At 26.0% G+C, this 14549-nt stretch overlaps 1 protein-coding gene across 12 annotated transcripts in view; it reads left to right on the forward strand.

Moving 5' to 3' along the window:
* The first annotated feature begins 1249 nt into the window (after positions 1-1249).
* Positions 1250-14549, forward strand: part of LOC107453670 (AMP deaminase 2) — a 34471-nt gene continuing 21171 nt past the window's right edge. For 2 of the 12 annotated variants that reach the window (XM_043050674.2, XM_071185217.1), the window contains exons 1-7: positions 1268-1359; positions 1773-1838; positions 3790-3997; positions 6340-6475; positions 8224-8404; positions 11432-11627; positions 12915-13044. In XM_043050674.2, coding sequence (XP_042906608.1) covers positions 1775-1838; positions 3790-3997; positions 6340-6475; positions 8224-8404; positions 11432-11627; positions 12915-13044 — 915 coding nt within the window. In that variant the 5' untranslated portion in view covers positions 1268-1359; positions 1773-1774. Of the gene's footprint in view, positions 1360-1395; positions 1562-1772; positions 1839-3789; positions 3998-6339; positions 6476-8223; positions 8405-11431; positions 11628-12914; positions 13045-14549 lie in introns of those variants that run through there. The other 10 variants (XM_071185215.1, XM_071185219.1, XM_043050675.2 and 7 more) reach the window with 9 other exon arrangements.

Raw genomic sequence — 14549 nt, forward strand, 5'->3', positions numbered from 1 at the left:
GCTGAAAATATAGTTAACCAGTTTAATACCATGGCAATAAAAATTGTTTTATAAAAAAGTGACAGAACGCAACGTAACGTAATGTAACATTTGGTAACGTGAATCTATGAATAGTTTAACATTTTCTTTTTTAGAATAAATACATTTTTAAAAAGTCATATCAGACCTATTTCAAACTGTAGATCATTAAATACGTCTTTTTAAATAGGTTTCATTAGGTATAAATTTTGATATGAGAATTTTTCACGCATGTGTCAACGAAAAGCATAAACATCTTAAAAAAATTAATAAATTAAATTTGAGGAAATTAACTACAATTTTCAACTTAAAATAGATCATAAACTCATTAGTAATAAAATATAAAGAATGAAATGTATCATTCAAGTTAAAAAATTATTTTTCCCCCAATAATGCATTCATTAAGATTTGAAGATTATTTACACATTTAACGAAATATTTAATTAAAAAAAGTAAAGAAAATGCAAACAAATATGTCTTGTTTACATTTAATGTGTTCACTATACGCAACTGAATCTTTATTATACACATTATATTAAAAAGATCGTTTTTAAAGAACATTTTCTAAAAGCTCACTTGTTGCTTCATTTAACAATAAATATACACTTTCGATTAATTTAATAAGAGATGTTTTTTAAAAGAGATTAATGGATTCCTTCTTTCCTTGAAATGTTTGTTGGGTATAGTATGCAGATTTTTGACAAACACCAAAAAATCACAATAATTATATTGACAAAAAATTTTGAATAAATATCTTAGAAGTTTCATTAAATTTATATAAATAACAGAGGGGGACAAAAAGAGATTATAAGAAAATAATCAGAATATTCCAAATGCAGATAGAATTGTTTTAGAATCAAATTTAAGAATTTTAATTTAAATTTATAATCTAATTTAATTGTTTTAGAATCTAAACATTATCAAAAAGAAAAACTGATCAAAAGCTGATAAGTCTTAGTTTGTAATGAGCCCTAAAATTGATTCACTTTATTGATAGCCAATTAAAATTTTAATTTATTATGATTTAAAAAAATTAATATAAATATTTAAGAAATTAAATTTATAAAAATTAAAATTGAATCTAAACAGTATTGAGAAAACAAACAACGTTAATCATTTCTAATACAACTTTTATATTTTTATGTTTCATTTCATTTCAACAAAGCGCAAACACACGGAAAAAATCATATTTTGTGAATAGCACAAGCATGCAAACTCTGAGAAAGAATATCATCATATTCAGAATTTGAATCTGGCATCACGCGTCTCGATCGTCGTCTGCAAAGATTTAAAAGCGTTTCTCCAGGTACGTCATTTAGTAGGAATACGTCAAAATCTGAGGTACTTTGTTTGAAATGTAGATTGAAAGAAGTTTAAAGAATTTGGATTAGTTTCCCTCCTTGCTATAAATATTAACACATTTTATGTCATCTTAAATATTAATAATCTTGTCAAATATATTAAACAAAATAATCGCAGTTTTTTGACGCTTTCATGTTTAGCTTTGTTTATTGTTTATCTGGAATGCCTAATGCGTGTTATTGTGACTAAAAATTTCGAACTTATGTCTAACTTTTCTTAAAATAATTATTTATCTGCATTTGAGAAATTGAATTAATTAAAAACTTCTTTATATATGATTTTATCTATAAGTTTCGCTCGTTTTGTTTACATGAAAACTGCTTAAATTTCTATTGGAGCATTAATTTATCTAATTTTAAATTAATCAAATTAAGTACAACTTTTTTCTTTAGATATGAATGATTCGGAGCGAAATCTTCTACATGCTACAGATGAGTGTACAGGATCTTTACTTTCAGGTACATAATTTAATTTAATTATTTTGATTTATTAAAAAAAAAAATATTGGTCTTAATCATAAACATGGACAAAATAATTAAAGCAAAGTATTTTATAATGTCAATTTTTTGTATACATAACTAAATGAAATCCTTTTAATTGGAAATTGCCCACTTTCTTGGGAATCTGACTTGAAAAAAAAATTCTGAAATTGGAGACCGTAATGAATTTAGTTTTTTTGCCAATTAATAAAATTTGATCATTCCTAAGTGTAATTACAACAACATTAATTTGTTTAAAGCGTTAAGAGACTATGTATACTTGCTACATTTATTATGAAATAAATATTTAAAGTTTTGTATACTTTAATTAAATTTTAGCTGGTTTTCAACTTTTTTATAACATAGTTTTAGTTTTTCATTCATGTAATGATTACTTAAACTTATAATTTTTACAGTAATCCTGAAACTACATTTATTTTGAACTCTGTTTAATTAAGAACGTTTATTTGTTTATTTATTTTTAAAAATGGGAACTATTAAAAGATTTTAAGCTTTGAATTAGTCCCTCTATATTTTGCAATTTTAAGTTACAATTACTGTGTCTTTTCCAAATTCATTAAAATTAGTTTGCAAAACGGTTATAAAGTTACTTATGGTAGTTGTATAGTGTTTTTCCAATTAATTTTTAGTTGGAAATCAAGTCAGAAGGTTTTGTATCGAATTTAAGAGCCTCATTTGACCCTTGGGTAGCAGGTCGTACATTCCTGTTTTTAATGATATTATTTAGTTACTTCACTTGTTTTAAAGTTAAAGTTTATTGGAAATCTATTTGATTTTTTTTCCTTCTTGAAATATGGTGTACAAAATATTATGTAATAGTAATTTAAATGCTTAAGAACTTTTTATGTATTAAAATTATGACATGTCAAAAGTAACATTACAAAAAAATATAGACATCAAGAAAGTTTAAAAATCATTAGCAATTTACTATCTTTCTAAATCAAAATGATGTTGAATGCACTGCAAGTTTTACATAATCTTTCTTAAAAAAGATCAGTACCTCAGGTTATTAATTATCTGTACTGCTTTAAATTTGTTACAATCATAATATTTTTAGTGTTTTGTTTTCTGACCTTTAAGTTCTTAGACATTTTGTATTCAGGAGTCTTAAATAATTTTTTCCTATTTTTCATTAATAAAACTCTAGAAATGACTAACTGCCAAAATATTAACTTGTGATATTAAACAATCACATTACATTTTAAATTAAGATTCTTGTTTGTATCTTTTCATAAACATTAATAAAATATAGAATTGTATTTCATAGTTACTAATCTTATCAAGAAGTCTTGTTTAAAGGAATTTAACTTTTTTCTCAATTTTGATAATTTTTTTGAGTAAAAAAGTGTTGTTAATAGTGCACTGTTANACATATATATATATATATATATATATGCGCTATTGGTTTAAATTTATTTTTTAAACAAACTAATGTGATTAAGGAGTATGATATAAAAGAAAGGAGGTCACTTATTTTTATTTTATGAGTTAAGAATTAACATTGTCTTTTGTAACTTTTTAAAACAACTTCTAATTTGTTTTACATAGGATTTAATCCTTTAATCAAGGATTTTTTAAAGCTGTGAAGTCTGTAAACGAATAAATAACTTTTTTTTTTCAGTTCATATGTTAACTTTATGTTGAAGACCATACTTTTTTTTTTTTTTGTATATTTGGCAAAAAAAAAATTTCAAGCATAATGATTAATAAAGTTACTTTTCATTTACAATTTTTCTATATCAACAAATAGAGTAACACAATTCATGGAACAAAATTTTTATTTACATCTTATAATGTATTTATATATATATTTTTTTTTAAATTTAGTACTTTAATGATGTGACTTTTACTTTTTTTATGTGATTTTTATTTTTTATAAAATCAGTAATGCATCATTAATTGTTTTTAGGCGAATCTGGAGATGACCCCAAAGAATTTAAGCTAAAATTAGTCTCAGCTGATGATGATGACGATTACCAGGAAGGTGCTCAGGCGATGATGAACCATTCCCAGGAAAATGGAATGGCAAATGAAATATCAGCGCCTTATGAGTTGCCCCATTTTCCAATTGAGGTCTATGAATCAAGAAAAGTCATCCAAAAGAAATTATGCCCTAGGTAAAAGGAAACAGCTTTACTAAATGTTATCTTTTTTTTTTTCTGAATCTATTTTATTATCTAAATTCCTTCAATAGGTATATTACAAGGAAGAGTTTGTAATCTTGATTTTTAGCTTTTTGTCCTAATATTTCTGATTTTCGTGTGTGTTCAATACATTGCATTTTTTACAAATACAAATGTGGATTTTAAAAAAAATCGATTTGAATAATCATATGATTTGGATTTTTGATCCAGCATTTTATTTCAATAAGAATTAAAAATAAGCTAATAAGAATTAAAAATTTTGCTTGTCCAAACTTTAGTAACGTCCCCTAATTCTATACACAATTTAGGCTTACAGCTTTGCCTAGAGCAGGGTTTCCAACTTACATGAGGCCGGGGGCCACAATTAAAAACACAAATCAAATGGCGGGCCCCAACTTTATCAAAATTTTATGTAGAACTCTTCTATGTTTGAAGGAACATTAAATATTACTTTCAGATATTTATTAAGTTGTAAAAAACAAAAGTATTGAATTACAAATTAAATTAAGAAATAGATTTTTAAAAATATTTAATTGCATATTAAAAAATTCTGGCTATAATAATTTTAATGTGCACCTATGTATTAAACAATTAATGTGCAACAGATATAAAACTTTAAAAAAGTTGGTATTAAAACTTACATAGTAGCACACAAAATGTTCAATAACAAAATTGAGATTTGTCTGCTGCAATGAATATGTGTGTAAATATTTTCGTCCAAAATGACTGGTTTCAAAAGGTTAAATTGGAGAATTTCGCATACATGCTGATACACACATGCTAAATTATGTTCAGAAAATACCCAAAAAAAATTAAATTAAAAAGAGCAACATACACGATTATTTTTGTATTTGAATAAATATTTTCTTGGATGCAAAACCTGAGAAATAAATTTTTTTGCACCTTTGGTATGTTAAATTTAACAGAAACGAAGAAATTAGGTTTTTATTAGCGAGAAAAGTATTTTTAACCCATATAGATTTTTTACGAAAATTGTCCGCAAAAAAATGACAATTAATATATTGTAGTTTGCGGGCCACAAAAAAAGGCTTCATGGGCCAGATGCGGCCAGTTGGAAACCACTGGCCTAGAGAATTTATTGTTTCAAACTTTTTGGAGATGAGTTACGTGCTGGAAATGCAGTAATAAATCTTGTAGAATGAAGTTTTATAATTATTGATTCCTCTCTTTCATCGGATATAAAAATTATCAATTCTAATCATCAATTCAGTAATATCATAAAATATTCAAATGATAAATTGAAGGACTATTCACTAAAATACTCTAGAACAAAAAAAATTGCCTATTCACTCTACCTACATTTCAAAATGAAACCTAACTTTATTGTTTGATTAAGCAAGTCTTTGACTCAAATTTAAATTAAGTATGGATGGGTGGCCTAATGTAAACAATAACAAGCATCCTTAAACCGGAAGAAATTTAGAAAATTTCCGGTGTATCCCTCCGCTTATGTTATGACTACGAGGCGATGTGTGAACAAGCCTAATATTCTATGCAGTTTTGTTATTGTGATTTGGGTTCAAATCTAAACATAATTGTACCATTCATAAGAGCTTTCAGAAATGTATTGATTCTCAGAGGTCGTAAGGCCAAAAAAAATTTTGGTAAGTTAATATCTCATTGTGAATAATTCTTAAGGTTTGCCATGTTTTGTATTTTATTCCTTATTCGGCTACATTTGAATAAAATGTCGCCAAAAATATCTTTAAAAATATCTTTTTAAGTTAGCCTAATTAGAAAATATTCTAATGATTATAATATTAATATGATAATGCTTCAGTTTAAAGGCTGAAAGAAAGAACTCGGTACATGTGAAATAGTGCTAAAGATATGATGCAATAATATGATGGCTCGTTTTTTCAATCTGCGGCGTAAAAATATATCGGAAGCAGTAACCTAGAAGTCTTGCGAGAGCAATTTAACCACTAGCGCCACCACCCTTAGCTTTACACAATCACCCATCCATTGGTGTGTGAAAAAGTAAACTATTATTTGTTATTTATTTAATGCAACAATACTGTAAAAAAAAATTATATTTTCAGTTGTTCAATGCTCCATTAGTAAAATTATACTAGAAAAGATTAAAGAGTTGTTTAGTTTAGAAAGATTTTTATTGAAATATATTGCTGGCTTTAATTCTTTAATAATCAATGCATCAAAAAATTTTGTAACTAAAATTTTATCACTAATTTCTTTTTTATTTAAACTGTAAAGTTCTATTGTTTATTCATACCTAGTTGATTGCTTTTAAAAAGTTTTTATTATTATTATTATTATTATTTTGATTATAAAAGGGTACAAAAAGATTTTGAAGATAAGAAAAGCATTCTAGGAACTGAACCTGATGAGGATTTCATTTCTCAAATTAATGAACATGATTTTGTTCCTCACTATCAGAGAGTTGCTGTTAGCGGTGAAGATACTTCAGGGGTAATTATTTTGTTTTATATAATTTCATATATTAATATTTAAGTGTCTTAAATAATGCAAGACAAGGTAAATTACGAACATATTATGGCGCAAAAATTAACTAAATGACGATAGTGTGTATTTGATGATACATGTGAATTATTTGTTCTTTATTCGCATTGTCAGCTTCATTCAAAGGTTAGCACCCCTGTGGCAGAGTTTCTTCGGACTTTCTGCGACAAATCTCCCCAGCATTAATATTTTTCTGCAAGATACTTTTAATAATAAAAAATATATATGTTACTAATTTAAAGTAACAAAAGCGTCAACTTCAAAAGAAAAAAACCTTGGAAAAAATAATGTAATTTTTAAAATTTAATATGTAATATTTTTTATTCTATTATGAGCTATATTTTCGCATTTTGTAGGGAGAAAACACACTAATTATTTCCTTTTCTTTCTTTGTAAGTCATCATCAAATTTAAAAACAAATTAAAAATAGTGAAATCCATAGCAGTAACTAACGAAGAAAAGAAAAAAAAGATTGACGGCGAAATCACGCCAAATTGAACTCTTTATAAAAGGTTGTTACAAATTCATGTTTTCATTTCAAGATTCAGCTATTGTAATAAAAAAATATCAGATTAAAATATCGGATTTTAAAAACTATGTGGAAATCAATAGTAATAGCTGCCAAAAAAAAAAATATAACGTATATTTCTGCAGAAAAGAAAACCAAAAATTTTTACTTCATTATTCTCAAATGAAAATAGAAAAATTACAAGCCTTTTTTTTTTTCACTTTGATGTGCTAGAATGGTATATAATTTTGAATATAATTCTGAAGAGAAGATAGAAGCTTTCGAAAATTTCTGCAGAAAAGAAAACCAAAACTTTTTACTTTCCAAATGAAAAATCTTTCTGCAAGAACTTAGTAACATTCTGCGACAATGTTGCCGGGTCGCCACAATTCTGCCACAGGGGTTAGCACAAAGTATCTTCCTTTGGATTTAAATCTCTTAAAATTGAATTAAAATTGTTAACATTAAAAGGAAATTTCTGGATTTGATCTTTTTTTTAAATCTTTAGTTAAAAGTAGTTACTTTTTTATTCACTTTTGATATCAAGTAAATTTAGCTAGTAAAATTTAGTCATATTTATCTAGTAAAATTGATTTCATTGTCAAATTTATTTAAGTGGATATATTTTTTTTCTATTTCTTTATTATAATATAAATTTTAATATTACTTTCTTGTATTCTTCATTATTTAATTATGCATTTTTAAAAAAAAAAATTTTATAAAATTGATTTTATTGTCAGCTTAATTCTGTACTTATGTAATGTAATGTAATGTGAACAATTTATTATTACATTAGCTTTTTTTTAAAAGCAAAATGCATAAAAAATTAAAACTTTTTTATTAATTTGTATGTTTAAAATTTTTTTTTATTAAAGATTGATAATTTTTATATAAATTTTCCTGGTCTATTGTTTATGGGATATTTGAAATTAGTTGCAAAACTATCAATGTCTAATCTTTAGTTCTAAATTGACTGGAATCAAAGACATAATTTGAAAATCAAATCTAAAATTAATGCTTAAATTTGTAATTTGAGTGAAATCTTAAGAAAGTGAACCAAAGTCAGGTATTTCAATTATTTGATATGAGAAAAAATATTCCTCAGGTTGACATTTTTTAATATAATTGACAAAAAATGTATATTTATTTACATTTTTAAGCAGTATTAAAATTCTAATATCTTTCTTAGGTTCCGTTAGACGATCTTCGTCAAGCTGGACAATTGATACAGCAAGCTTTAAAGCTAAGACAACAATATATGATATATGCTAAGCAATCATTTCCCATTGTGACTAGTAAATTCTTGAAGCCACAAGCTGCTGATTTTATGCATACACCAACTGACTGTCCCTATGCAAAAGACATAGGTGGTAAAGTATTGTCTTCTTAAAATAATATTAGTTTTGTTTCTACATATTATCTAATTTTGTTAACTCAAAGAAGCTTTAAATTAATTTTAATCTCTATTTTATCATTAAAGTACCTATGCATTGTATATGTGAATTAATTTGATTACAAATGCTAGATAACTTAAATAATTTTTATTATTATCGTTTCTTCTTTCTTTTAATTTATAAATGATAGCTTTATAATTTATTACTGCTGTAAATCTCAGAAAATTGCAAGCGAACACTATTATTAACTTGTTTTATTAAAAATATTTCATTACTTGTTATGTGGCTAAAAAAATTAACTGGTTGGTTAAATTACATTTCAAGAAAGCGCAACTTAAAGTTTTTTTCAACTGTTTTTTTAACTATTTAATTTAAAATCTTCTATTATATTTTTTATTTTATCGGCATTGAATCAATTGTTCGTACTAGGAGCTTTGTGATTACTGTATTTTCCAGTGTATAAAGTCTACTTTTTAAGCCCCTAAAGGCTATGAAAGTTAAGTCTTGTAATAATTTTTCAAGACTCCAAGAATTTTTTTTTTCAAAAGTTCTTTAAATGACTCTTGATTTAAAAAGTTTATCTTACCTTATCTGTAAGATAAATACAAGCAGAAAAATATTAATGCAATTATTACACTACTGAAACTTTTATAAGAGAAGAAGAAAACTTTCTACATCATTAGGTATGTCTTTTGGTTACTTGCAATTTGAGTAACCTATTAAGATCTACTTTATAATTTGTGTTTGTTTTTCCACTTTAGAAGCATTATTGTTATTGGTCAAGTATTTGTTTCCTTTTCAAATTTGTGGTCAACTTATTCATAAAAATTCATTTTGAAATTATGAAGAAAATATTGACTTATACTATGCAAAATGTTGCGATATAATTTATTTCAAACCTTATGGTTGTCTCTTTATCCCATGATCTTTTATGGATCATTTTAGTTTATATTTGTCATAACTATGGAACATTTTTGTTTGCTATACAACATTTATTTATTTTGCTAAATTTCTTTATTTTAAATATCTCGTTCGGTAAAGGATCTAAGTGCATTTAGCAGGGTTGCCACATGTGACTAAAATGCGACTATTTGCAACTTTTTTCCACCTGAGGCAACTATGGTAACTTTTTTTTGCCTGAAAAGGCTAAAGAAAGCAACTATTTTCAGGAAAAGGAGACTATTGGAGGACTTTTCTGTTCTCCTAGCAATGTTTTTTTAGCATAAATTGGGTTGACAACCTGCAGCCAGCAAATAATTTTTTTTTTTTAAAAAAAATAAGAAAATATTGAATTGCAAATTTGAGTCATCACTTTTTAATGCTCTCAATTTGCACAGATTCTATTGTAAATCTATTTTGTTTCTCAATCGCCTTTTCAACAGTTATTACTACGAAACTCTGCATGATTTTAAAGAACCCAATTTTTAATACGATATTATGATGCGTGAATATCGAATTTTAGTAATCACTTTTCAAAATATCTATATATATATTTGCTAAACCAATTATTCATAAAAAGGAAAAAATTTTAGAAAGAGTATGTTTTTTTTTAACAAACAATTATTTTTCTGAATTCTAGCATTTAAAAGTATTTAATTTTCTGCAAATATACTGATTTTTTTAAATGAAAATTTATTGCTAGAACACTAACGTTTATTTAAAAATTATCATATTGGCTATCAACTTGACTAAATGGATCATGGTATATTACAATGAAGTCATTTAATAAAATTTTAGTCATATTATTGAAAAATTTTTGTTCTTATTTAGGCAACTATTTTCATAATTTTTGGCAACTATTTTCATGCTTTAGGCTACTAGAAGCAACTATTTTGTTCATTTTTTTCTGTAGCAACCATAATTTAGCAATACTGTTGATGAATACTTAATGAAAACCTGTCATTTAGCAGCAAATTAAAATGGATGTGAATGCCATGACACAAACAGTTAAAATGAATGTTGAAGTTTTATAAATTTTGCAATTAGAAACTTGCAAGCTAGAAATAAAGTCGAGACATTGTCATTTCCTACTGTGAACGATCTTACTTACTTTAAAGGTTGTTTGCTTAAATTCACTAAAATTTCCTTGAAATCATTGGTCCACTCAGCTCTTTAATTTTGATATGCCTTTTTTGGAACTGGAATAGTTTTTTTTTCTTCTTAACTATCACTTTGCCATCTTTACATCTTTTGGCAAACATAATAGAACATAGCATTACATATTTTAACTGATCATTGCTGTATACCTAGTAAGTAAAAAGGGGTCAGTCTGGTCCTTCCAAGATTGTTTGTGATGATCTCTTAGAAATCCAAAGTCTTAAAATATAATCATAATCAATTTAATAAAAAATATATTATACTCTCTCATAAAAATTCTATGGTATTTTTTTCAATTTGATTAATGAAAACACTTGATTAAATGGAACACTGTCTTTTCAACTATACATAAATATTATTCTCTTAGATAATTGTATATCATTTTCTCTATAAATAATAATAGAATATATGGTAAAGTAGTGTTGTTTTTTTAAATATATATATGTATATAAAACTTGGGTACCTTATACCTACTAAAGTGTACATTACGCATAAACCTACAAGGGGTTATGGATGACCTACCAAAATATAGAGGCCAGCCACTCTGGTCCCTCATATAGTTCTAAATATAAGGTTCTATATATATACATGTGAATAGCTAAATAGGCATTGAAATTAGAACAAATTATGAAAAGTCAGCCAAAATGGCCTGAACCATTTTTCTAGTTTTAAAGAAAGGTTAAGGTTTAATGTTATGTTTTATAAGGAAAACATTTTTTTTAATCCCATCAGGCTTTTGTGTAACCAATTTTTTTTAGTTTCACCTTCTCATTCATACTTCTCAAAAGTTTTATAATAATTTTTGCTCAAGATTTGTTTAGATTCTGCTGTTATTTTTAATTTTTGGAAGTATTTTTTTTTCTTTTTGTCAAAAGATATTTATTCTATTTGTATGATTATATTTAGAAAATGTTGATCCCTGGAAAAAAGAATTTCCTCCTGATTTAAATTATGTATTGAACATGGAGGAAGGTGTTGTTCAAGTGTATAGAACAAAAGAAGATGTGGAAGATGGAAGGAGACTTGATTATCCATTCCCATCTCTTCAAACATTTGTGACTGATATGACACTTCTCTGTGCCATGATCACTGATGGCCCTTTGTAAGTAGTGCCTTATTTTAGTTGAATTGAGATAGATTTTTTTTAAACTTGTTATTTTAGATAAGAAGAGAACTATCTCTTGAAAATGATTAGGTTATTATTTTGCAATCAGGATGCCTAACCATTTTCAAGAAATGGGCCACAAAAACTGCAAAATGAAATGTTGAGGGCCGACATTAACATAATGCTGCAATAAAAATGCAGGGAATATTTAGATTCTTTTTTAAACTAATGTGAATGAATTACAAATGTATAATAAATCTTTTTCTCTTGTGATGAAAATAAATTTATGTAAATAAATTTAAAGAAATACACTTAATAGATTACCAAGCCAATTATGGTAAATTTATATGCATACAATAAAAAATCCAACTTAAATTTAACTCAAAAAGTTAACTCACACTAATATTCAGAACACAAAATTTGCTACTTATATAGTATCAGAATAATGTAATGACTGTTGCTAGATTTAATTAGATAGATTTAATTAATATAGGTTTTAATTAATAGTTTGATTATAGATCATTCAGAAATTATAGTGGAGGAGAATCTTTTAATTCTCCTAGTCAAATAATAATACTGAAATGATGTCCTATGTTTTAGGAAAAAAACTGTCCTTTAAATATTATGCTGGACGTTAATTGGCTAAAGAATGAATCTGCGTATTTTATGTATACTATCCTCATTGCAAGCTATAAAGATAAGAGCCAGTTAAACAATCAATCTTTAACAGTCTTTAAAAATGCTATGAGTTTTACTGTAGCATTCCAACTATCAATTTTTTTATTCTAATTAATAACAGGTGGAAAAAAGCAACATTTACTTTATTAAACATTAATGAAGTCTACATACCATTAAATAATATGAAGAATACACTTCTTTTAAAGAAAATATCTCTGATATTTAATTTTAACAATATCATGTGCTTGTTATTCTGCAAAATAAATAAATATTTTAAACAAATAAGTAAATCTAAGTTCTATTGGTTAAAGTTTTGATAAGCCAATGTATTTTTATCACTGTTTTGAGTAATCAAAACTTTATACTTACTTAAAAATAATACCTCATCTTTTCCTATTTTCTTTGTGATTTTAGTCAAACCAAAGTATTTATACATTTTGTTGGCTTTATGATTATGCATTAATTTTGCTATCTTTTGAACCTGATGATAGATAATTCCTAAATGGATAATACCTGGGAAAAGTTATGACAGTTGATGTGGAATTTTCAATTTTAGTCTTTTGATCTGTCAGAAAATTCTAATTGCTCATTTTTATTTATTTATAGGAAATCATTTTGCTACAGACGCTTAAGTTATTTGAATTTAAAATACCAGCTTCATGTTCTCCTTAATGAGATGACTGAACTTACAGCACAGAAATCAGTTCCTCACAGAGATTTCTATAACATTCGAAAAGTATTTATTTTTATTTTATCTTTTATTTAATATATATATATATATATATATATTAATCTCTTGCATATTTTCAGCAGTCTTTGGAAATAAAGTCTTTTAGCACACATACACATTCTAATGAGATATTTTAAAAGTAAAAAAAATAAAAACGTACGTTACACTTAAATTAAATAGCGGTAAAAATATATTTCGTATGAAATAAATTTTATCAGTAATAATTATAAAAATATTTGAAAAATCTCTCAAAATTTACGTAAACATTTACGCTTGAAAAGAATCAGAATATAAACGTCGAGCTTAAAACATATTGAAGTTGTTAGCTGCTATGAAACGAGATTTTCTCTATATGAAAAAGTTATAGAGCCTCTTCCATCTCTGTTTTAGTTAAGAAACAAAGTAACAAAGAATGTTTGTTGAAAATTGTGCAGGGATTACCTTGAAATGGAAGAATTTATAATTAGTCCGAAATTGCGAAAAGTACCATGCATGTTTCTCTGCAATCCTCGGGAATGCAACTTTAAACCTACAAATTTGAAATTTGTTGTTCTGTAAGAATCATTTTTGTTTATTAACTTAACACAAGCCTTTTTTTTTAATTTTAAGTTGCTTTAAATGCTTGTTTTTTTTTAAATCTTTTTATGTTACATGTTGTTTTCTTGCGCAAAAACTATACGACTTAGAAAATTGACAGTACGAAAAGTGTAAAAAATGTTGGAGTACGATGCAATAAGAGAGAATTCGGTTGTTAGTTTAAGAATTATCGACTCTTACATTTAAATTTGTAGAATCGGACGCAAATACAGAGTTAAAATTTGACGTGTTGTAAGATTTAATTTCATTTATAAATTCATTTCAATTGTTTTTATAGTTCTAAATTGTTTAAAAGTTATTGCAATTCTTAGAGATTTGTTAAAGATTTTTTTTTGTTGCTTTAAATCAGGGGTATCAAACTCGCGGTCCGCGGGCCATGTGCAGCCCGAGATGAACATTTTTGCGGCCCACTCAATATATCCGTCGCAAAATGAAAATAAAATGGAAATGTGAATTAGAAAGAAAGCTAGCATATGAAATTATAATATACTTTATTTATAAACTATACGAATCATTTTAAATTGTATGAGCGAAAATGTAAAATTATAATTGGTTTGCGGCACCTGCCATTCCATCGTATCAAAAATACGCAGAAAAAATTTCAAATCTTAAAGCAGAATTTGAAATAACGTTTAAAAATTTTAATTCTTTGGAAGACAAATTTTGTTTGTTTTCTTCGATTTTCTCAATAAATATAGACTCAGTACCCAGTTATATGCAAATCGAAGTGGTAGAGATGCAGTGCGACTCAAATTTGAAGGCAAAATTCATTGAAGTGGGTGTGCCTGAATTTTACAAATATTTACCGGCAAGGTTTGAAAATTCGCATATGAAATTATTTCCATGTTTGGAAGTATTTATCAGTGCAAGCAATTATTTTCTGTTATGAATGGAAATAAATCTCCTGTCCGAAA

This window comes from Parasteatoda tepidariorum, chromosome 9, assembly GCF_043381705.1.
Source record: "Parasteatoda tepidariorum isolate YZ-2023 chromosome 9, CAS_Ptep_4.0, whole genome shotgun sequence".
Lineage (NCBI taxonomy): Eukaryota > Metazoa > Arthropoda > Arachnida > Araneae > Theridiidae > Parasteatoda > Parasteatoda tepidariorum.